Raw genomic sequence first — 22,706 nt, 5'->3', positions numbered from 1 at the left:
TTTGGGTTACAACCTTGTTCATTTAAACATAGATTTAATTTATATATAAATTTACTGATAAATTAAATAATAACATATCTGCCTAGTATCCTTCGGTTTATAAAACATTAAAAATGTATAATAAACATCTCTTCTTCACTATTTTTATATGTTACATTTTTGGAGTTTTTATTTCTTTTTAATAATCTGTTTATACGTTCAAACTGGTACATTGTTGAGGCCTGCCACTGAAGAATTTCTATGTCTGACTCAACACTCATTTGAGAGTTTTGCAGACTATATTTAGTATGTGTATTAATACAGTTTTGAGCTTTTAGCCTGCAGGAGTTTCTATTTTGTAAAATTTAATGGTGCTATTGAATGCTGAATGAAGTAAAATCAATTCACTCATCTGATAATTTCTGTGAGAACATACTGAATACCTGCTAATTCATTCACATTGTCTGTGCATTAATATATTTGCCATATTCGTCCATATTAGTAATACAAGAACCCAGTGTTAAATTGAAAATCCAAGGAAGTTTAGAGTTTGGGTTACAACCTTGTTCATTTTCCTGAGCACATACCACTAGGTCGAAACTGTTCACGCAATCCTTTCCTTCAGTGAACTGTGCTTCCTGGGAATCAGGGTTGTCTGACTTTGGTGTATAATTTTATAGGTGTTACTGTGCTACTGTTCTGTGGAAATGTATCCCTTTTCTAATTATTTCAATCATCTCCCTAAAGATTCTTGTCTGAATAAGAATTTGTTCAGTTTCGTTTTTGGAGAGAGGGTTTGATTTGTTTGCATTACATTAAAATACAGGTGTTTTATGTATGATATAACCATGCTCAAGGTCAGAGGCAAATGTTTTATGTAAACACAGATCTTCATCTTTGGATTCTTGATTTACAAGATGAGGTTTCTTGCATTTTTTTATGTCAGGCTTGAGCACCAATAGAGAATGTATAATCAGAATTTCGAACTTTGTAGCAAGGACTTAGAGTTAACAAAGTTGCACCATTATTAGAGGTTTTCTTTCCCATGCAGTCTTTCTTCCTTTACTTGGTTACTTAAAACTACAGAGGTGAAAAATCTAAACTGACCTTTTTAAATTTTAATTCTAACTTTTAATGAATTAATTTTACATTCATTCACTGAACATCATCACAGCATACGAAATATGATTTCCCATCCAGAATATACTGCAAAGTGACTTGATCATACATATTATCGGTATTTTTCCATTTCTGGTTTCATATATATATATATATATATGTATGTGTGTCTATATTATACATAGATATATACACACATATATATGTATGTGTGAGTTTATATATTTTTTCCCCTTATTTATCACCCTTTGTCATGTTATAATTTGCATCTGTCCCCTCTATACAAGATGAATCAGCTCCCGGAATTTCCCGCTACTTAAATATCTGCCCATCATTGTCATCATCTTGGCTTTCTCTGATGATATTTCCTTCCATGTTTTTATTATTATTATTATTTTGAAACCCAAAGAATATGTGTGCTTGCCTGAGAAAGACAGATGGAGGGGGGAAAGCACCACCCAGTAAAATGTGGTCATGCCGTAATACCTTCTTTTCTCCATCTCGTCAGGATTTGAGATACACATACACATATGCCTGGGGTGTTTTTCAAGCTTCTAGGACCAGGATTCACACACATGTTTGGCCACGTGGGATCTGGTTCCCTTAACCACTAGGGCCAGCCTATATTTTTAATACTACACTTGCCAATAACAAATTATTTCAGTGGAAATATTATTTGTGACACTCACAAAATGAAGGGTTATATTTATTGTTTTGTTTTTGTTTTCAGAAAGATTTTTACTATAGAGTCTGTGTCCTCACTTTAGAAACAGAGAGAGAGAAAGTGAAAAATTACCCCTCAGAGGGGATTGCCGTAGTCCCTTCTCCCCCATTTTCCCCTTGGCATTTTTGGCATGTATGAACACATGCCCCGTGTGAGTTTCAAGCTGGGTCTTGAACCTTGGTTAGCCGTGTAGAAGTCCATTACCTTAACCACTATGCCACCTACTGGCCCCACTATATTTACTATTGAAATCAGGAGGATAGCTAGCTTGAGGACAGGGGAATCATAATTGCTTTTTAGGACCTAAAAAGAAGTGGGGGGAAATGCCCTTAAGCATATCTGTGAAAAGCAAATGCATATAAATTATGTGCTACTTTCAATGGTATGTAAACTAGTAAATAGTTATAAATTCCATACTATCTCCTCTTCTAGGGAGGGTCCTGTCCTTTAAAACACAAGCACACTTCCCATCGTGCACATTTTAAATTCTGTCCCACACTCAACTAGTATAGAAGAATGTTATTTTAATACTACACTTGCCAATAAGGATGTCTCCTAAACTTGGGCCACTGGATAATTATCCCACTCAAAGAGTTAACACTTATGTGACAAAATGCATTTTGGCAGAGAAGTGATAAGGCTTTGACTTAGAAGAAGCCTATCATTGATAATTTATTCTGAGGTTAAATTATTCATCAAGAGAGTTTCCTGGGACCAGCAGTTAGCATAATGGCTATGTCCCTGGACTCCTATGTAGTCGACCACGGTTCGCGTCCCAGACCCGGTGGCTTAAAACTCACACTGGGCACATGTGTGTGCGTGCCCAAGATCCCAAGAGGAGAATGGAGGAGAAGGGATTGCGGCGTGACCATCCCCCCTGGGGGGTGATTTCTCGCTTTTTGTCTCTATGTCTCTGTCTGTCTGGTGAGCGCACGCGCCCTATAGTGAAAACCTCTCCAAAAAAAAAAAAGAGAGAGAGAGAGAGTTTCCTGAGCTCAAAAGAGAAGATTTATATGTATTTTATGACTAAATTTTGTGGGGTCAAACCAAAAATAGACAAAAAAATGAAATAATTGACTATCAAAGGATAAACATTTATGATTCTATACTACACTGTGTGTAGGGGGGTCTGTTTTAACTTAGCAGAATGAGTTTATCAATGAGTGAGAGAACAATAAACGTAGGTGCTTTCAGTAAATTACTGAACTTCAGTTATATGAGAAATACTATTGTGAAACGAATATAAAGATAACACATGTTGCAATTCCTCTACTCAACTGTAACCATTCAGAATTGTTTTCTTTAAGAATAGTTCATCCTAGGGACCAGCATTTAGCGTAATGGCTATGTCGCTGAACTCCCATGTAGTCGGCCGTGGTTCAAATCCCAGACCTGGTGCCTTAAAACACTCTGGGCGTGTGTGCGTGCGTGCCCAAGATCCTGAGAGGAGAATGGAGGAGGAGGGATTGCGGCATGGCCATCCCCCCTGGGAGGTGATTTCTCGCTTTCTGTCTCTCTGTCTCTCTCGGTCTTTCTGGCAAGTGCATGCTCCCCATAGCAAAAACCTCTCCACAAAAAAATAATAATAAAATAAAATAAAAGAATAGTTCATCCTTTGAATAATATAACATAGACGACTGTGATGATGTCTCATTATCACATCTTCTGTTACTTGATGGCTTATATCTTTTTTTAGGAGTACATCTTTTTAATAAAGATTTTATTATAATTACTTAGCATAATTTTAATGAACTATAAAACACTTTATTCATTGGTTGAATGAAACCATTTTAATAAGAGTTTTGGCAAGGATATCGTTCATTTAAACTAGAGAATACTTTCAACTGTGTAAGTCTGCAGGGCGTAGTTAAACTTGACACCTAGGATGACACATTAAAAATGCATCAGCAGAAACCTCTAAGTGCTTTAATTTAAGTAATGGTGGAGAAACAGATTTACACATTTTGAAGTGTCTCGTGCAGTCAGTCAGACATATTTAAAAAGTCATTATTTAACAGTAATCGGGTCTTTTCTGCACAGACCTCATATCGTCTCTAATAAATAGATGGTTTTTAGAAAGGAAAACTTTATTGGTCATAGACTTTCTCAATCATGAGTGACCAAAATGGCTTTTTTTGATGCCTCATTTCTAATTATCATGCATTTGTCTTTGGGGGAAAAATTGATATTCTTACATATTTTTTAAGAACTAAATTATTCTAAATGTCTGACTTTGCCATTGTTTGCACTCCCAAATCTTTGTTCTTTGGAAATGCTGTGAAGTCAACTTTGTAATTTAGACTTCTGAGGGTCTAAAACGCAGCAATGAACAAATGGCAAATGAAAATGAGTATTTGTATTATAAAAGCTATTTTATTTATTATTAGATGAGAAAGAGACAGGTACCCCCAAAAGGGTCTCACCACACCACAGTCCTCCCCCAGCCTCCTAGCCAGCCAGGACCACAGGAGTGCCCAGGGTTTTAAGGTCCACCTGAGATCCAAACCTGGGCCTCGCATGTGGCTCCATTGTTACTCATTCATAAAATACTGCCAGGTCAACCACAACTGGGTAGTATTTTGACCCCAGGAGAATGTTTTGAGCTCCATTAACCAAAGTCTTGGAATTCATAACAAGTCTATTTAAAAGAGAGATAGTATCATAATACCAGTATGGTTAATTATCCCACAAAACACATGGAGCCAAATTAAACTTTGTATTGCAGTGATTCTTCTTGCTGTTTTGTTACTATCTCCCAGTAAGTATAACATGTCACATTTCTCTGTATTAGTACTCAGACCTACAGAGATTTTCTGTAACAATGGCTTTATATTTGTTTGACCTCTCTTGTTGAGTGTTCTGAGTGTGGTAGATCTTTCTGGGAGAAAATCTGGATGAGCTGGCCCAAAGTAAAAGGATAAAATGTAATCTCAAGTAGAGAATGGATTCCATTATGCCTGTGTTCCAGGTCTGTGGTGTTTTATTGTGTGATCGCTGATTGTCCTTTTCGTTGCTGGTATGTTACCAAGCAAGCTTAATGATTTCTCAAGACCCTTCCTGAGCTGGTCAAAGAGAGAATTAATAACTGGGCTCTAGGTATCTATCTCTTAGTTTTAGTTCACTGAGAAAAGATGTATATTTTAGATTTTTAGATTTAAAATCTGGCTATTTTTAGATTCATAGGTAGGCGTTTATCTCTGAAGAGAAGTTTTCTTAGTGCATGTTAGATTTTTGAAAGCAAAATAGGAAGGAACTTCGAAAAGTTTATGGGAGAGGGAATTAAAATACAAGTTAATTCTTGTGCAAGAAAAATGTGAAATTCATGGGGAGTTTTCACAATACACATTTTCCATGAACTTTTTTGAAGAATTCTCCCAAATCTATCTAAATAAGATATCATCAGTGGTTCTTTACTACTTTACGAAATTAGTAACCTCAGTAGAAACAGCTCAACAATTCAATATTAGAATAACTTCAGTACTTTCAAATTTAATGCCTGTGTTTTTTGTTCTGTCTCTTTTTGCTGTGACTTTATACTTTTAGCCCTTTTACATGGTGCTTTCCCTAACTATCAGCCTCTTGTCTTGAAGGAAGCTGAAGTGTGACTAAATATCTACAACTATGATTTAAGACCAGTCTTCTCTAGAGTTCTTGAATAGTTTATGCTGTTCTTCTTGCTTTCCGTAATAAAGCCACTACTTTTGTTTAGAGATTATTATCAAAATGCCAGGTGTTTTGTCATTGTTGTTGTTACCATTGGAAACTAAGAAAGAAGGACCTTGGCTGATCTGTTGTAAATTTCATACCCATGCAGAGCAATAAATGCCAAAAGGGTCCACAGGAAAATTGAATTGTTTCATTTGAAATAAAGGCCTCGATTTACATGAGAATGCGGGTTGTAAAATGAAATATAAATTTTAGTTGATGAATGACAACGGTAATTAAACATGACATGAATAGCATGGCCAAGGGACTTCATGGGATCCAAATGTGGCTAATATTTTTGTCCCTCAAATTTTAAGAGAACCTTAAGTCTTAAATCTGGATCATTAAAATTTCCACCCACCTCCAGAATCCATGAGTCCCTTTTTCTTTTTGCCTATGAGGCACAGAATTAGGGCAGAACACTGCATTTCTCTGAGGAAAACTAGAAACTATGGAGTGGTGCAGCTTCAGTATCAGTCATCTTAGACCACCTAAAACTTTAATTCATAATAATTTTAGTTGTTAAATCGTTTTCTTACTTGCAATAAGTATCTTGAGTCTAAAGCCAAGACTTTTATCTCCATTAAAGTATGCCTTAATATATTTTACATTAAAATAAAACTACCTTAGTTATAAAAGTTGTATAATTGACTCCAGTTACATAAAGAGAAATGATTTGTATAAGGAGACTTCAAGTACTTAGTTAATATCGTATCTAAATTTTTCCCACATGATGCTGAGTACACTGTCGAAGTGAAAAATAATTGCAATTCAAAGTAAAGAGAATTATCCATTTAAAATTATATCTTTTTAAAAGATTGAGTTCTTCTAGTTAGGAAAAAGAAAAGCATACTGTTGGGGCCAACAGGTGGCATGGTGGTGAAGGCACTGGACTCCCACACGGCCTACCGTATTTCAAGTCCTGGACTCAGCAGCTTAAAAATCACCTCATTCATGTGTGCGTGCGTGCCCCAAATCATGAGAGGAGAATGGAGAAGGGATGGGGTGTGGCCATCCCATTAGTGTGTGAGTTCTCACTTTTCTTGTCTGTCTCTTTCTGTCTCTCTCCTACAAGCACATGCACTCTATAACAACAACAACAAAAGATTTCATGTATCATAAAAAAGCACAGTGAGGGGACCCAGCAGTTAGCGTAATGGCTATGTTGCTGGACTCCCACGTAGTCGACTGCGGTTGGCGTCCTGGACCCAGTGGCTTAAAACTCACACCAGGCGCATATGCGTGTGTGCCCAAGATCCCGAGAGGAGAACGGAGGAGAAGGGATTGCAGCGTGACCATCCCCCCGGTGGGTGATTTCTCGCTTTCTGTCTCTATGTCTCTCTCTGTCTGTCTGGCAAGCACATGCACCCTATAGTGAAAAACCTCTCAAAAAAAAAAAAAAAGCACAGGGAGGGCCAGCCCTATAACCTAGTAATTAAGGGAGCTGGAACCCGCACGGCAACTGTCGTTCTAATCCTGGCCTCAATGACTTGAAAAACACAACTAGACCCATATGTGTGTGTATCCAAAATCCGAACAGGATGGAGAAAAGGAGGAAAAGAGATTTTTTTTTTTTTTTTGGAGAGGTTTTTGCCATAGGGTGCATGTGCTCGCCAGACAGACAGAGAGAGACAAAGAGACAGAAAGCAAGAAATCACCCCCCAGGGGAGATGGCCACACTGCAATCCCTTCTCCTCCGTTCTCCTCTCGGGATCTTGAGCCCGCACGCACATGCACCTGGCGTGAGTTTAAGCCACTGAGTCGGGACGCAAACCGCTGTCGACTACGTGGGAGTCCAGTGACATAGCCATTATGCTAACTGCTGGTCCCAGGAGATGAGATTACAGTGTGCCCTATCGGGGTGCTTTCTTTCTAAATCTCTCTCACTATCTTCCTCTGTCTCTCTCCCACTCTCTTCCTCTGGGTTTCTCTGTCTGTCCCTCTTTCTTTGGCAAACACCTATATCCTCTAGCCATTAAAAAAATGTTTTTAAACACACAGGTAGATCGCATAGACAACCACTGATGTAATTCTAGATATAAAGTTAAATTATTCCAATTGCTGGACACCCTATGGTATTTTAGTTCATTATCATTTTCGGATATGATTTTGGCATCGTGTTTGGAAGCAGTATGTGTCTGTAGTCAAATGTCACTCTAAATGATTAATAATCAACAAATATTTACTGAGCATCTACTATGTATTTAGGTACAACCTAAGTTGCTTACATAAGATCACAGAGTAGTAAAGGAAGCTGCAAAACTGCTTCGTCCTCTTCACAATGTCAAAGATTGATATTTTCATTTCAGTTGCCATCACTTTCCCATTCCTGACACCCAGAGACAGAATGTAACATGTTAATGTTTAAAGAAAGCAGGTCATTTAAGGGTTCTGTTTAAAAATAGGTAAATTTTATTTCCCAAAGTTAGATTGGTTTCACTTTATAAAGGCTTGAGGATTCAATAATGAAATATCCAACTTGTACAAATTGCTTTGTTTTTAGCACAGTAACCATCTTTCTCCATATTTATTTATTGTTTTGTTTGTTTTATTCTTTGTGATAGAGCATATGCACATGCCTGAGAGGGACGAGCACTTTATACAGGGCCTGGTCAGCCTGTGTCCCCATTCTTCCAGTCCTCTAGCCTATTGGATCTTACATGGATGCCTGGTGTGTTTCAGGCTGACTGGGCCCAAGAATCAAACCACAGTCACCATGTGGTATCCAGCTTGTCTGGAGCAACTCATCACCATTATGCCACAAGACCAGCCTTCATATTCATTTTTTTAAATCATTTTTTGGAGGCTAGACTATGGTAACACACTGGTAGACACTGCTACTTGCCAGGGAGACTGAGGCTACATGGGAGCCTGGGTTTGATTCCTGCCCCCCACTACCCTCCCAAAGAGCCAGGCATTGATGGGGATCTGTGGGGAGGATGAGGCCAGAGGTTCATTGCATGTCAAAACCCTGTTTTAAAAAAAAACTACTTTGGATGAGCTCAAGTTAAGTAAATCGTTTATATTATACTATGTTAAAGCACAAGTTCAGTCAAGTTTTTGCAAGGTGTAAACCAAAATTGACTAGGTTTATGTTTACAAATAAAATTTCTTCTATCATTCTTTATAATGGCTCTGAAGTTCCAGATGAACACAATGGTTCCGTTAAAATGGTTCTGCTTCATTTTAAAACCTTAAAATATGCTTATATACTTCTACTTTCTATAATGAAACATCAACTCCAAGGCGTATTAATGAACTATTAAGAATAAAGAGGTAAGTGAAATCATCAAAAAACTTACAAAAATAATCCCGTCTAAACTTTTCAACCACTGAGGTCAGAGATGAATAAGATAAAATCTTTAACTTAGTGAAGAGAAGAAAACTTAAGCGCTATCTGATATATATGGAATTTTTTATTTTTTATTTGCTTTGATTTGTCTTTATTTTACTTGTTTTGTATTCTCCAAAACACTCAAAATTTAGCTAAATATTTGTTTATTTTTAGGAACTCTCAGAAAATGAAGTGGTTGGATCTTATTTCTCTGTGAAGTCTTTCTTTTGGAGGGTAATGTCTCAGTCTTTTATTTTAATGTTCTTGATTTTTGGTTCTGGATAATAATTTTGAAAGTGAATTTAGAAATTCACTTTTTAAAATAGGCTCCCACATAGATGTATTCATTTGCCTTCTTTATTAACTTTTATTCTAAGTCATCAAGGTAACTGACTTGTATTTCTTCATTTGCACAAATTAAGAACTTCATACATTTCACATCTTTCTTTGAAGTCATTTCTTCATAGGGCCAAGTTTATTCCAAATTCTGAATAGGTAGGTGCTTGGGGACCTTCTAGGAATATGACAGTCCTGTCTCGCAACTCCATTAAGTCTCTTTTTTTCTTCTTATGAAATGGGATTTTTTTCTGCTCCCATTGCTATTTGAGAAACATGTATTTCTATCAGATAGATACTAGATACCAAATAACCAGTGTTCTTTCTTTGACAAAGAAAAATCCTATGATTTAGGAAGCAGCAACTCTACTTTTAAGTTTGGAAAAATGAAAATTCTCCAGAGAATTTGTTTTAAACTCCACTGCAATTTCATTTACTCTTTAATGATTTAAGCACAGTGAGCTCTGTCATTCACTTTTTTCTCTGCTACAATTCTGCATTATGCTCAGCATGGTTATTACTAATGTACTTACTACCTTGCCTTTAAGGTGTCTTTCTGTCTTTGTAAATTCACACTTCATCCATGATTACAGAGCAATAGATACTGCAGTGAAACGCTTTACTCTTACAACTAACTATGCCATTTTCCTTTCCTGGCTCCCAAAGTGCTCATGATTAAACACTATCTTTTCCCTCTAGAATTATAGAATTTGTTGCGGTGTCTCTTACACAGACTGGCAGGTACCAGATTCAGTCGTGTACTGTCCGGTGAGCACGCATGAGCCGCATCTGTTCATCCCTGCCTATTCCAATACACAGGTTTTTGTTTGGTTGGTTTTGGTTTTGGTTTTGGAGAGATTTTTGCTATTGGGAATGTATGCTTGCTAGAGAGACAGAGACAAAGAGAGAGAAAGTGAGAGATCACCCTACTGGGGTTAGGGGGATGACCACAGTGCAATCCCTTCTCCGTTATTCTCCTCTCAGGATTTTGGGCACACACACACACACACACACACACACACACACACCCACAGTGTGGGTTTTAAACTGTCTGGTCTAAGACTTAAACCACGGTTGGCCATGCAGCAGTCCAGCACCTTAAGCACTATGCCACCTGCAGCCCCACTCCTTTTTTTTTTTTTTTTTTTTTTCCTGCAGCCTTTTATTGTTGTTTAATGATTAGAGCCTCTTCATTTTTTCCCCCAGTCTACTGTATGGCTGGCTGCCTTCACTAAAGTTATTTTATATCTTTGCTGAGAAAAGAGTTCCACTTCCCTGTTGGTGCATGTCCATGAAGCCACAAGATGACTGCTTTTGATTTATGACCTTAAATGGAAAATGGCTGTCCACACAAAAAATTTTTTTTACTGTTTTCTTAAGACCCTCAAGCATGGTAAATTGACATGGCACACTTGTTTAAGGGCAGGGTCTGTAGGTGTTCTGTGTGGAGTTTGTTCTATATACAGCCAAGGTGCAGGCAGGTTATTAGGAATGCAGATTTGCCACCAGGACCAGCTTCATAATTAATACTTTTCAAGCTTTTTCCTTTCAAGTGGCTTTCACGTCTTCTTCTCACTTTGCTGTTTCTGAATTATAAGTCTTCTGCTTATCAGGACATTCCATTTGGTTGTATTCATTTAAATATTCTTTAATAACTTTTCTCAATCTCTTGAACTGACTGGTCTTATAATAACAAATATACAAGTTTAAAATTTTTTTGAATCCAAGGTACAGTAGTAATGATTTTTCTGGACACACGACAACACATGAGTGACAAACAAATTGCATCATAAAGGCAGAAATGTTTGGTGTCGTTCATTTTACCAACCGGAAGCCAAAGCTCAGGGAAGTGATTCTGTTTTCCTGAAGTACCCAGATAGTACAATCAGAACCAATGTTTCTTTCTCTGACTGCCATAGAGATGAATGTTTCAAAGACCTTATGGCAGTGAAGTTTCTCTCTGGGTTGATGATAATAGAGCCGGGTGTTACATACATACGAGTTGCTCCTTAGTTGATTTTTTTTTTTTTTAATTTGCTATAAGACACATACATTCACCAGGGAGAGAAAGAGAGAAAAAGAGAGAGGGAAAGTGAGAAAGTACCCCCTAGAGGGGATGGCCATGCCATAATCTCTTCTCCTTTATTTCTCCTCTCAGGATTTTGGGCACACACACACACACCCACACCCACACACACACATATGCCCTTCTCTAAGCCCTTTTCCAGTTGCCAGGTCTCTAAGCCCTTTTCCAATCTCTGAGTTGGCCATGTGGAATCCAGTCACATTAGCCACCACACCACTGGCTGGGCCCCTTTAAAATTCCTTCATATCTTTTTTTTTTTTTTTTTTCCAGAGAGATTCTTGCTATAGGGCACATATGCTTGCCTGGAGAGATATTTTTTTTTTTTTTTTTCCAGAGAGATTCTTGCTATTGGGCACATATGCTTGCCTGGAGAGACAGGGAGACAGTAAGTGAGAAGTCACCCCCTAGGGAGGATGGCCACACCACAGTCCCATCTCTTCCATTCTCCTCTTGGGATTTTGGGCATGCACGCACATTCGCCCAGTGGGAGTTTTAAGCCACAGGTCTGGGACTCGAACCATGGTCAACTACATGGGAGTCCAGTGACGTAACTATTATACCATCTGCTGGTCCCTGCGGAGACTACATTCTTTGTTTTTTTTTTTTGACACTACATTCTAATGAGAGTTTAATCATACCTACTGCTTAATGTTTGGTACCTCAGTGCCTCTTACTATATTTTCATATTTTTTAGAGCACACTGTGGAAAGAAAAGACTTATAGTACTGGACTTAAGGCCCCTACTTAAGGTGCTGGACTCCCCCATGGCTGACCTGTGGTTTAGCTTGAAACACACACCGGGCACATGTGTATGCATGCCCAAAATCTCAGGAGGAGAGTGGAGGAGAAGGGACTGTGGCATGGTCATTCCCCCAGAGGCTTACTTCTCATTTCCCTCTCACTGTCTCTCTCCTCTCCAGAGAGTACATGCACCCTATGGCAAACACCTAAAAAGAAAAAAAAAAAGATTTAAGTGGTCCAGGAATAGTCAAATTTTCAAAAAGCATACATAACATTTGTAATTAGTTGAAACACTGTTTCTTAGGATACCAAACATTAAGCGGTAGGTATGACGATTGACATGTTTCTCATGAAAACAATAAACATCCAATAAAATTGAATTGGATTACTCTAATTAAGTCACAGTTTCATTAAAGACTTTCAGCTTCCCGTTGAAGAATGGTGACTTAGTGCAGTTCTTTCAAATAGTTAGCAAATGTTTAGCAAGTGTCTTCCTAGTTATCTCCATTGCATGGATATGTAGACTCTGATAACAGAGTTAAATGATCAGATGATCTTACAAGGACATTGTACTGAAGGTAAGAGAAAATTTTATATTTTTTAAATGGAACAGGATGGGCTATACCAAAATATCTAATATTTAAAAATGGATAAAATTATTGTAACAAGCAAAGAATACTATAAACAGAGACATGCACAGTAATTGGGAACTATGACAGAGCACCACTTTATGAACCAGTAAAGCAAAAATGTGGCTGAAGAAAGACTGAAGAGTAAGGAGGAAAGTTATTGACTTTGTGAACAAGAATGTAACCCTGTGCTGAAATGCTTACAGTCCGGACAGCTCAACTACATCTGACATGCAACTCATAAAAGTTCAGGTATTTTCATTTTAGGTATACAAATAAGACTCTCAAAAAGAATTTATAACTTTTGATTGACAATTTCAAAAACATTATCTCTATAAGTCAAACCCAGGACTATTATATCTTTTCTTTATCACCAATTATTTTTACATAATTGATGTTATCATTGGGCCGCAGGGAAATTAATGGCATATTTTTTCTGTTTTTTTTTTTCTATGCAAAAATGTGTCATGACTTTTCCAACGACTCAGTAATTATGCTTTGTAGAAGGTTTTAGCAAACCATGATTCTATATATTTGATGACTTTCTATTTGTTTGTATGTTGGGGGAAAAAAAAAAGGAAAAGTTAAAGGACTTTTATTTGGCCTCAATTCAAGTTAGAGAGGATAGTGGAGACATCTCAAGTAAACAAAAATAACTTCTTAGCACCATAATTGTGTCAAGAAGCAATAAAAATACAAAAGAAAATTTAAGAGTAGAAACGAGGAGAATTTCTCGAAGGATTATAATGCCAGGGAATCATCTAAGAAAAAAGGGAATCGAAACTTTCTGATTAGACGAGACACTTCAAACCCGGCTGGACAAAGCACCGGAGCGTTTTCTGTAGAGGTAATCCTGCTTTGAGAGAATGACGAGACTAGAGAACAAATCTCCTTGCTGAGCTTCACCATCCGGGTGCAATTCACTGGAAGAAACAGCAGGAAAAGCGAAAGATGGAACCTGCCTATGCCTGAGATAGAGCAGATAATGGCTCCACACGCGTGTCTCTGCAGCACAAAACACTCATTCCCGGCTGTCATTATCTCTTCTTTGTAGTGTCTCTTGGATCATTTGATTAAATAAAAGTGTGTGCACCCGCGTGCTGAAAATAGACCGAAGAGCTCACTCCACACACGGCCTATTGTAAACACACCAGCCTCGGCTTTCACTCCAGGCTCACAGCGTCTGGGTCTCATTTGGAAGGATTAGTCTGCACCCAGATAATAATATCCAGGATAACAAAAGCCAGGAATTATTCGTACATACTAGGGAAAGGACTGGTATAACTCTTTATTCTTAGTTAAATATTAAGTCTACATAGGTTATTTTTTAAAAATTTTGATCTATTTTTAAATCAGGATCTAGAATAAAATATATCCTATTGTTAGTGATCCAATTTTTCAAGACATGGAATGTTTTAACTTTCTTTAAGAGAGATTTTTGCTATAAGGTGCTTACACTTGCCCAAGAGACTGAAAGAGACAGACAGAAAGTAAGAAATCACCCCCTGGGGGGGATGGCCACACCACAGTCCCTTCCTCCATTCTCCTCTAGGGATCTTGGGTATGCATGCACATGTGCCTGGCATGAGATTTAAGCCTCCGGGTCTAGGACTCAAACTGGGGTCAACTATGTGGGAATCCAGTGATGTAACCATCACTCCATCTGCTGGTCCCAGAATGTGCAAACTTTATCAGCTAGAATTAGAATATAAAAATGTTCTCAATTTACATGCTAGATTCTATCATTTCACCACCTTATTAAGAGACTTTAGATTATAACTCATTATAGAGTACAGGTAACTCTTGCATGCTAACTAACATATGTTAGGGTTTTTTCCACCTACTACTTCTGCTTCCTCTAAGCCCTTAATTAGCTTTCCCAATAATCTATAATCAAGGTTATATTTCATCTAAATTTTGAAAAACCCTATAGCAATGAATTCCCATTAGTATCATGAACTTCTTGGGCTCTGTCTAAAAACATGAGATATAGTGGGGAAAAAAAAAATCACGGTGTAGGTATCAGCAACCCTAGATTCATAATCTAGCCTTGGAGCCAGTAGGTGACGTGGTAGTTAAGGCAGATTCCCACATGGCTGACCACATTTCGAGTCCTGGACCTGGCGGCTTGAAACTCACTCCAGGTGCATTGCGCATGCATGCCCAAAATCCTGAGAAGAGAACGGAGGAGCAGGGACCATGGTGTGGTCATCCCACTGGGAGGTGATTTCTCACTTTCCCCCTCTCTTTATTTATTTATTTATTTTCAAGAGAAATTTTTGCAATAGGGTGCATGTGCTTGCCAGAGAGTCAGAGAGGGGCAGACAGAAAGCAAGCAACCACCCACAGGGTGACTGGCCATACCGCAACCCCTTCTCTTCCATTCTCCTCTTGGGACCTTGGGCACACACTCACACATACTCAGCATGAGTTTTAAGCCACCAGGTCTGGGACTTGAACCACTGTCAACTATGTGGAAGTCCAGCAACATAAACATTACGTCATCTGCTGGTCCCGTTCCACCGTGTGCTGAAAATAGATGAAAGAGCTCACTCTGCACACGGACCATATCTGTGTCTCTGTATCTCTCTGTCTCTCTCCTCTCCAGTGAGCACACATGTCCCATAGCATAAAAACAAAAAACTTAAGGAAAAATTACAGTCTTGCCAATCTACTCATTTGGCTTTGCATTGGCTATTTTTCTTCTCTGGGCCTCAGTTTCTCTGTCTTAAAGATAAGATTCATTTCTTGGGAACCAGCAGTTAGCGTAATGGCTATGTCGCTGGACTCCCACGTAGTTGACGGCAGTTCGCGTCCCGGACCTGGTGGCTTAAAACTCACACCGGGCGCGTGTGCGTGCATGCCCAAGATCCTGAGAGGAGAATGGAGGAGAAGGGATTGCAGTGTAGCCATCCCCCCTGGGGGGTGATTTCTCACTTTCTGTCTCTATGTCTCTCTCTGTTTGTCTGGCGAGCGCACACACCCTATAGCAAAAACCTCTCCAAAAAAAAAAAAAAAAAAAAAGATAAGATTCTTTTCTTGAAAAACACTGTCATGTGAAAACTAGCATATAATAGCTGCTCAAAAAAGGTTTTTTTCTTCCTGTGTGATCTAAGGCATCTTTTAAACTGTCCTAATCCGATACTCCATATTAATGTCATTAAGGCTCGTGTCTCTTATCTCATCACAGTACTGATGAAACTGACCCTAGCTGCCCTAGCACCTCTCAACACACACTTTCAACCCCACTGCGATATTTTCCTTCTAAAACTTCCGGTTCAGCTGTATCTCTCTTAGCCCACCTCCTGCTGCTCTTGACCTTAGTAGTGAAAGCATACTTGGGTTGCCTTCTGGGTAGCAAAGAAAATAAAGAGAAGTTAATTTCAGATAAAATGTTCCTGTTGCTTTAAAGATTTCTTTCTGATCTTTGGGAAATGTTCACATGTGGGATTCAAGATAAAATAAGAGTATCATGATTGCCTGTCTCTATAACATTTATTCTTCTGAAGCCTTATCACCTTTTTGACACTGGGGGAAAAACATCTCCAAAAAGTTTTGAAGCAGCTGGCTTGGAAAAATTCTTCTTTCCATGACTTCTTTTGCTATGTTTCTTTTCTCTGATACATACATTAACAAAGTCTTTACATCACTAAGCAAGATACATCACCGTATACTCTCTGGGCTTTAGTGGGCTTTGTTTGTTTGTTTGTTTTTTTATTATTTCTACATCATTCTGCTAAGGAAAATGGTGGCCGGAAACTACGAGTCGCATTGGCATTTTTCATCATCGGTCTGTGAGGCTTTTCCTGAAAGTGATTGAGAAGCAAATACATATCTTTTCAAACAATGTTTTTTTTTTTTAAAAAAAAAAAGTAATTCTAAATGCAATTCTACATCAGAATGAGGGGTTGGGAGTGGTGCAGAGCTCTGATCGTTCATTTCCGTCCAGACGTGCAGCAGGCCTGCTCTTCCTGTCCTGAGCTTCTGCAGAGCAGAGCTTCAGAGTCCTTATTGCCACAATGCACAAGTAAGTTCCAACGTTCAGTTTTTTGTTTGTTTCTGAGCTTGCATGAGCTGTGAACTCTAAGGACCGACTGACTGCACTAAAAGCTCATTCCCTGTTCTAACCTATGGTATACATATGGGAAGGAACTGTGAGCTTGAATTCTTTTCAAGGAATACTAGAAGTAAACTAATGTTCTCTTTAAATGTGCTAGCTTACCACTTCTAAAATCTTACTAAAGAAATGTATTACTAATTGCTTCACTTTGGCATATGTATTGTTCCTTGGTATGTGGATATTATTTATTAATTCTGAACTTGGGTGAATTCCTTATGAGAGTGGGTCTGAAACTTCGGCATGCATGAGACTCACATGGGGCCCATGTTGAAATACAGATGTGTATCTACTGTCATCACTGACTCACATGCAGGAGGGTCAGCCCAGCAATTTCAACAAAATGACCACTAAGAACTGAGAACTACCTGCCTAAAACTTTTAAGGTTATTTCTCCTTTGGTAGGTTTAGTTCTTTGCTATGAAACTGGTTTTTCTCTTTAATCTTTTTTTTTTCTTTCTTTCTCATTTCAAATAAAGCTCTAATTCAACAAGGACCTAGCTGAGGGCATTACATTAGGTAACTTAAGTATCAGCCATAATATACTAATTTTACTGAGAGATATCTTGGATTTGTTTAATACACCTTGCCCTTTAGGTGCTCAGTAAGTGATTTTTGGCTGACTGGTTATTAGTACTTTATTAAATATGTATTATTTAGATACATTCTTTGAGGGAAAAAATAAAAGAACAAAATAAGTAAAATTTCATAATTGTTTATTAGGCTGCTGGTTCTCTCTCAATGCACTCAAGAGCAAAGGCCAATCTGCTTTCCTGATCAGGGACCTTATTTATTTTTTAAGCAGATGTATTTATTTATTTATTTTTGAAGGAAGGGGGCAATCCCAATGAAGTCTTCACACCACAGTTCACCCCCAGTCTCAGCTAGTCTGGTTCTTGGGGATGCCCACCCAGCGTACTCAAGGGGGTCAGAAGACCCGAACTCAGGACGTTTCCCATCTAGGCTCACTTGTGTTAACACTAAACCACACCTAGGCCCCTGATCAGTGAATGTATTGGATTGCTGGAAAAGTCATGACTCAGTTTTGAATAGAAAGTATGTCATGACTTTTCCTACAACCCAAAAGAAGCAGGACTAAACAGCCACTCTAAATAGGATAAATACTATCAAGTTACAGAGTGGATAATGTTTGCAATCATATTATTTAAAAATAGGTTCGAGAACCTGAGAGAAGGCCCTGTGCACATGCAGCATATAACTTCAGATAGCTGTTCTCATGAGAGAGTATTCAACAGAATCACCTGGGGCTGGATAAGCCAGAGTGTGGGGCCCCACACCCGAGAGTTTCTGAACCCTTGGTCTGGGTTGGGACCAAAGAATGTGAATTTCTAGCAAGTTCTCAGATGACATTGATGCCGCTGATCTGTGAAAATAGAGGAATGAAGGAAACTTACTAACCAGAACAAGCAGTATCTCAGGAAGCATCTTAGAGAGCATCTCAGTTAGAAGTTTTCCATTATTTTTAGGCTGCGAAAAGCTGCTTATCACCATCCCTCTTCAATGGGTTCCCTAGACCCTTGATTTTAAAAATAGGTAAAAATAATAAAAAATTATCTTGAGCAAAATGTATCTTCCTTATTCACAGTATATACTTTGCTCTGTGCAACTTCTCCAGTGTACAGAACCCTCTCATTCCATGGATAAACACAGGAGAGTGTTCTTACTAAACTCAGGGTCATAGTCTCAAAAACCAAACATGATAAAGCTTTGATGGGTTCCAGAAAGGTAGCAACGAGCCCAAGTCATGTAGCCTGAAGTAGCTAGAAAGATGTGAGTGAATATTTGTGTTAAGTGCATGTCTCGTCCACTACTGGTAGCCTAAGTTTGGATCTTCCACTTTTACCTTGTAATCTTGTTCTTCACGTTTAGACTAAATATTTACCTGTTTCATGATCATGCAGTAAAATCTACAACTGAATCATAGCATTGCCTTTAAGAAAAGTGTCATTTTGAAGAAAGCTATTGAAGAAGGAAAAAATCACTTAGGAAAAAAGTCCCATTAGTATGTCTTCAGAACCCCTTTTTAGTTTGTTTCTTGACCTTTTGCTAAGGTCACCTTAATTCCCACATTCATTAACCCTGTGTTGATGGAGAAATGCCATCCTTCCTCCTCTCCCTAAGGTTTCCGAGTTGTTTTGGAAATATTCCTCCAGGTTATAGAAAGGCATTTCATAAAAATAATGGCAGTGGGTAAAGCCTCTGTTCAATTCTTTTTATTTCTGTGCAAGCCTGAAAGATTCCATGGAAAGCATCTTTTTTCTCGTCATGTTGTAAGTCAGGCTCATACTCTCATGTAAAAGAATAAAAAGTGAGGACAGCAGGTAGGTAAGGGTCTTCGATGTCATACTGTTAGAGAAACTCTCTTAGCACCACTAACAGAAGACACCGTGTGACCTAAGTCATACCCAACTATGATGTGAGTTTTGTGTATGACTTCTGCTTCCAGAGAGCACATAGAAAATGGCATTAAATATATTTTTTAACAATAACAAAAACTATAGTCTACAACAAGCTGAAACATTGTAAATACAAATGTATGCATGTAGATCATAGAAAAGGAGAAGATGACTTCATGAATTGGCCACGTAGGCAGACCTATATAGTTCAATGGCATCTCAAATATAATCAGCCCACATACCTGGAGCGTACCTTTGGCAGCATGATATTCGAATTATGATTACCTGTGAGAGAGTCTCTGCTGTAAACATCTCTGCTGGGAAAAGTGCAAGAATCAAGATCCAAACTACTGGGGTTCTAAGCTGCACATTTACCATTTATGAGCCAACCCCTTGGAGCCTCAAATTTATCAGGTCCTTACCTTCCTACTTCAAAAGGTTTTAGTGGAAAGCGAATATATATTATACATATATGTACTTTTATATTTTAGAACTCTATATAAATGGACAATTATTAACTCCTTAGTCTTTTCTAAGATACTTATTTCTGCTTATTTTCCATAATAGTTTCTATTTTTCTTACTTCCTCTTTTGCCACTCATATTCCTAAACAGATGTTTCAAATCCAAAGTTTAGAACTAATTCTCTAAAATCTTCCGTTAGAGGCAGCAGTAGTTAATCAATCAATCCTACACCAAAATTGATTGCTCTATTATGTGGTAATAAGTAGCATAAAGTCTTAGAAGACACACCCAACTTGACCCTCACATGGTGCCACAAATTCTTAACAATTGTTTTAATGTGAGAAACCCTTCATAAGAACAAAGTCAATATGGAAACTCAATATGGAGAACAGATGGGAGCAGGGGCTCCTGCTGGAGTTGAAAAGGTTTTAGTGGAAAGCGAATATATATTATACATATATGTACTTTTATATTTTAGAACTCTATATAAATGGACAATTATTAACTCCTTAGTCTTTTCTAAGATACTTATTTCTGCTTATTTTCCATAATAGTTTCTATTTTTCTTACTTCCTCTTTTGCCACTCATATTCCTAAACAGATGTTTCAAATCCAAAGTTTAGAACTAATTCTCTAAAATCTTCCGTTAGAGGCAGCAGTAGTTAATCAATCAATCCTACACCAAAATTGATTGCTCTATTATGTGGTAATAAGTAGCATAAAGTCTTAGAAGACACACCCAACTTGACCCTCACATGGTGCCACAAATTCTTAACAATTGTTTTAATGTGAGAAACCCTTCATAAGAACAAAGTCAATATGGAAACTCAATATGGAGAACAGATGGGAGCAGGGGCTCCTGCTGAAGTTGGCATGGAGTTCTGGAACTTGCAAGGACTCCTTGAATCCTCCATTGCACTTTAACGCCACTGAACGTAGCTCTTGAGCTCACAGAGGTGAGGCATATTCGGGCAAAGTCCAGCATTGCTATAAACAAGGCAGTCACCCTGCAGTGTTCACAATGTGTGGTTCAGCCAGACAGGGAAACATGCAATGGGATCTTAAAAGGTTTCCATTGAAAGGTTCAACTATGAAAAATACTGTCTTCAGTAGAATGTAGTTTTCCTTTGCTTAATAAAACACCCCAAAATGCATGACTTTTGATGATGACAGATAAAAAGTGGCTAGGGCATTACTGTGGTATGGAACAAAGGAAGTCAAACTGGGAGGGGAGTTATATAAAATAGGCTGTAACGATAACCTCATCACAGAGGGATTAGCTAGAAATAGGGCTAATTCATCATTTAAAAGTGGAATACTGTGAGGTTGAGAGGAACATTGGATTTTTTTCATGAAGTGACTGTAAGTGAATAAGAATGTGCTTAATATTATGAAAGGAAAAAAATGTTTATAGTACTGCTTGGTGCTGAATCCAGAGTGAAAGTGTTTTAATGCTTAGCTGCTTTCTCTGGCTTTTTAAAAATATGCTATTTAGTTAAAAGAGCTTATACGGCTATTTTTAGTAGACTTGCTAGTTTTTAAAAATTCTGATTTGGTTCACTGTCTTGAATATTGTGATTTATAATTGAGCATAATAAAGATCACTGAAGAAAATGTTCAAATACTGGAATGAGTAAATCCATAAATATATTTATAAATATATGTAATTTTTAAAGTAATTGGCAATGTTTGTGATGGAAGTTTTAGCAAGACATGTTGGTTTATGTTTTTGTTTTTGTTTTTTTGTTCTGTAGTACTTAAATTGTTCTTTAGTAAGTTGAAGTTTAATTATCTCCTAATGCGCTAAGAAAGAAAGTTTTTTAATTATCTGAATAAAACTTGTGACTAATCTTATAACTAAAAACCACCTGTAAAATCGATTTGTAACATAAAAAAAGGGATCTTCAAAAACCATAAGTAATTAAAGATTAACTATCACAGAGTAGATGAAGCCTTTGATATTTATATTTATTTTTTACATATCTTGACACAGGCATATTTGACATATGCAAATATTCTCTACTTTTGAAGTATTTTGATCTTGAAGAGTCGAAGAACTAGGCTCTTTGAGCACTCACCTCTTTTACACAACAAACTTAAATTATCATGAAATGATGACTTATAACTTATTAATCATTTTATAACTAATTAATAATACTTTATAAATTATTTTTTTAAAATCATAACTGCCTACTTTCTTATTCTTGAAAAATTACAACAGAAAGGGTAATGCCAAATAAGGTATTCGGGTATAAAAACACAGTAACCTAACCCAGTTTTCCTTTGCCCAAAGTTTCAGACTCAAAGTTTACGCCTGTCAGACCTACACAGAAAATCACATCTGTGGAGAGGAATAGTCAGCATCACCCTGATTGAGGGTCGGGACCTCAAAGCAATGGATTCCAATGGGTTGAGTGACCCCTACGTGAAGTTCCGGCTTGGGCACCAGAAGTACAAGAGCAAGGTAGACAGAACTCGATGGCGTTCCTGCCAATATCTGGAAGACTGTTTGATTCCTAGTCATGGTTTGTGAGAGGAGAACACTAGATACTTTCTAAAACCCTTAGCAGAACTTCTTAAAAAGAGCATGTTAAAAAAAAAAAAAAGAAAAAGAATAACAGCCACATTACATTGCTTGCTTTATGTGCTAGGGGACGGGGATGTTGGGTAGACTACTGAACTTCTCTGTTTCTGTTTCCTCATCTAGAACACAGGAATAAGACTAAGGAGTAAAGACTATTTTTAGCATAACTGTGAGGATTTTTTTAAAAAGCAACAATTCAGGGAACCAGCAGTTAGCGTAATGGCTATGTCACTGGACTCCCACGTGGTCGACTGCTGTTTGAGTCCGGGACTTGGTGGCTTAAAACTCATGCTGGGCGCGTGTACGTGTGTGCCCAAGATCCCAAGAGGAGAATGGAGGAGAAGGGATTGTGGCGTGACCATCCTCCTGGGGGGTAATTTCTCGCTTTCTGTCTTTCTGTCTCTCTCTGTCTGTTTGGCAAGCGCACACGCCCTATAGCAAAAACCTCTCAAAAAAAAAAAAAAAAAGCAA

General features: G+C 37.9%; 1 protein-coding gene across 5 annotated transcripts in view; it reads left to right on the top strand.

The window, feature by feature from the left end:
• MCTP1 (multiple C2 and transmembrane domain containing 1) overlaps positions 1-22,706 on the top strand; it is a 418,517-nt gene that overhangs the window by 157,928 nt on the left and 237,883 nt on the right. For 2 of the 5 annotated variants that reach the window (XM_027765984.1, XM_006162512.3), the window contains exons 7-9: positions 9,036-9,095; positions 16,603-16,680; positions 21,945-22,115. The exons of 1 other annotated variant lie outside the window; for it this stretch is intronic. In XM_027765984.1, coding sequence (XP_027621785.1) covers positions 9,036-9,095; positions 16,603-16,680; positions 21,945-22,115 — 309 coding nt within the window. The remainder of the gene's footprint in view (positions 1-9,035; positions 9,096-16,602; positions 16,681-21,944; positions 22,116-22,706) is intronic. 2 more of the 5 variants (XM_027765983.1, XM_027765985.1) reach the window with 2 other exon arrangements.

Source organism: Tupaia chinensis, unplaced genomic scaffold, assembly GCF_000334495.1.
Source record: "Tupaia chinensis unplaced genomic scaffold, TupChi_1.0 Scaffold140095_1, whole genome shotgun sequence".
In the NCBI taxonomy this organism is placed as follows: Eukaryota; Metazoa; Chordata; class Mammalia; order Scandentia; family Tupaiidae; genus Tupaia; species Tupaia belangeri.
Note: the sequence above shows the minus strand (reverse complement) of the source record. Positions and strands in the feature narration are given on the sequence as shown.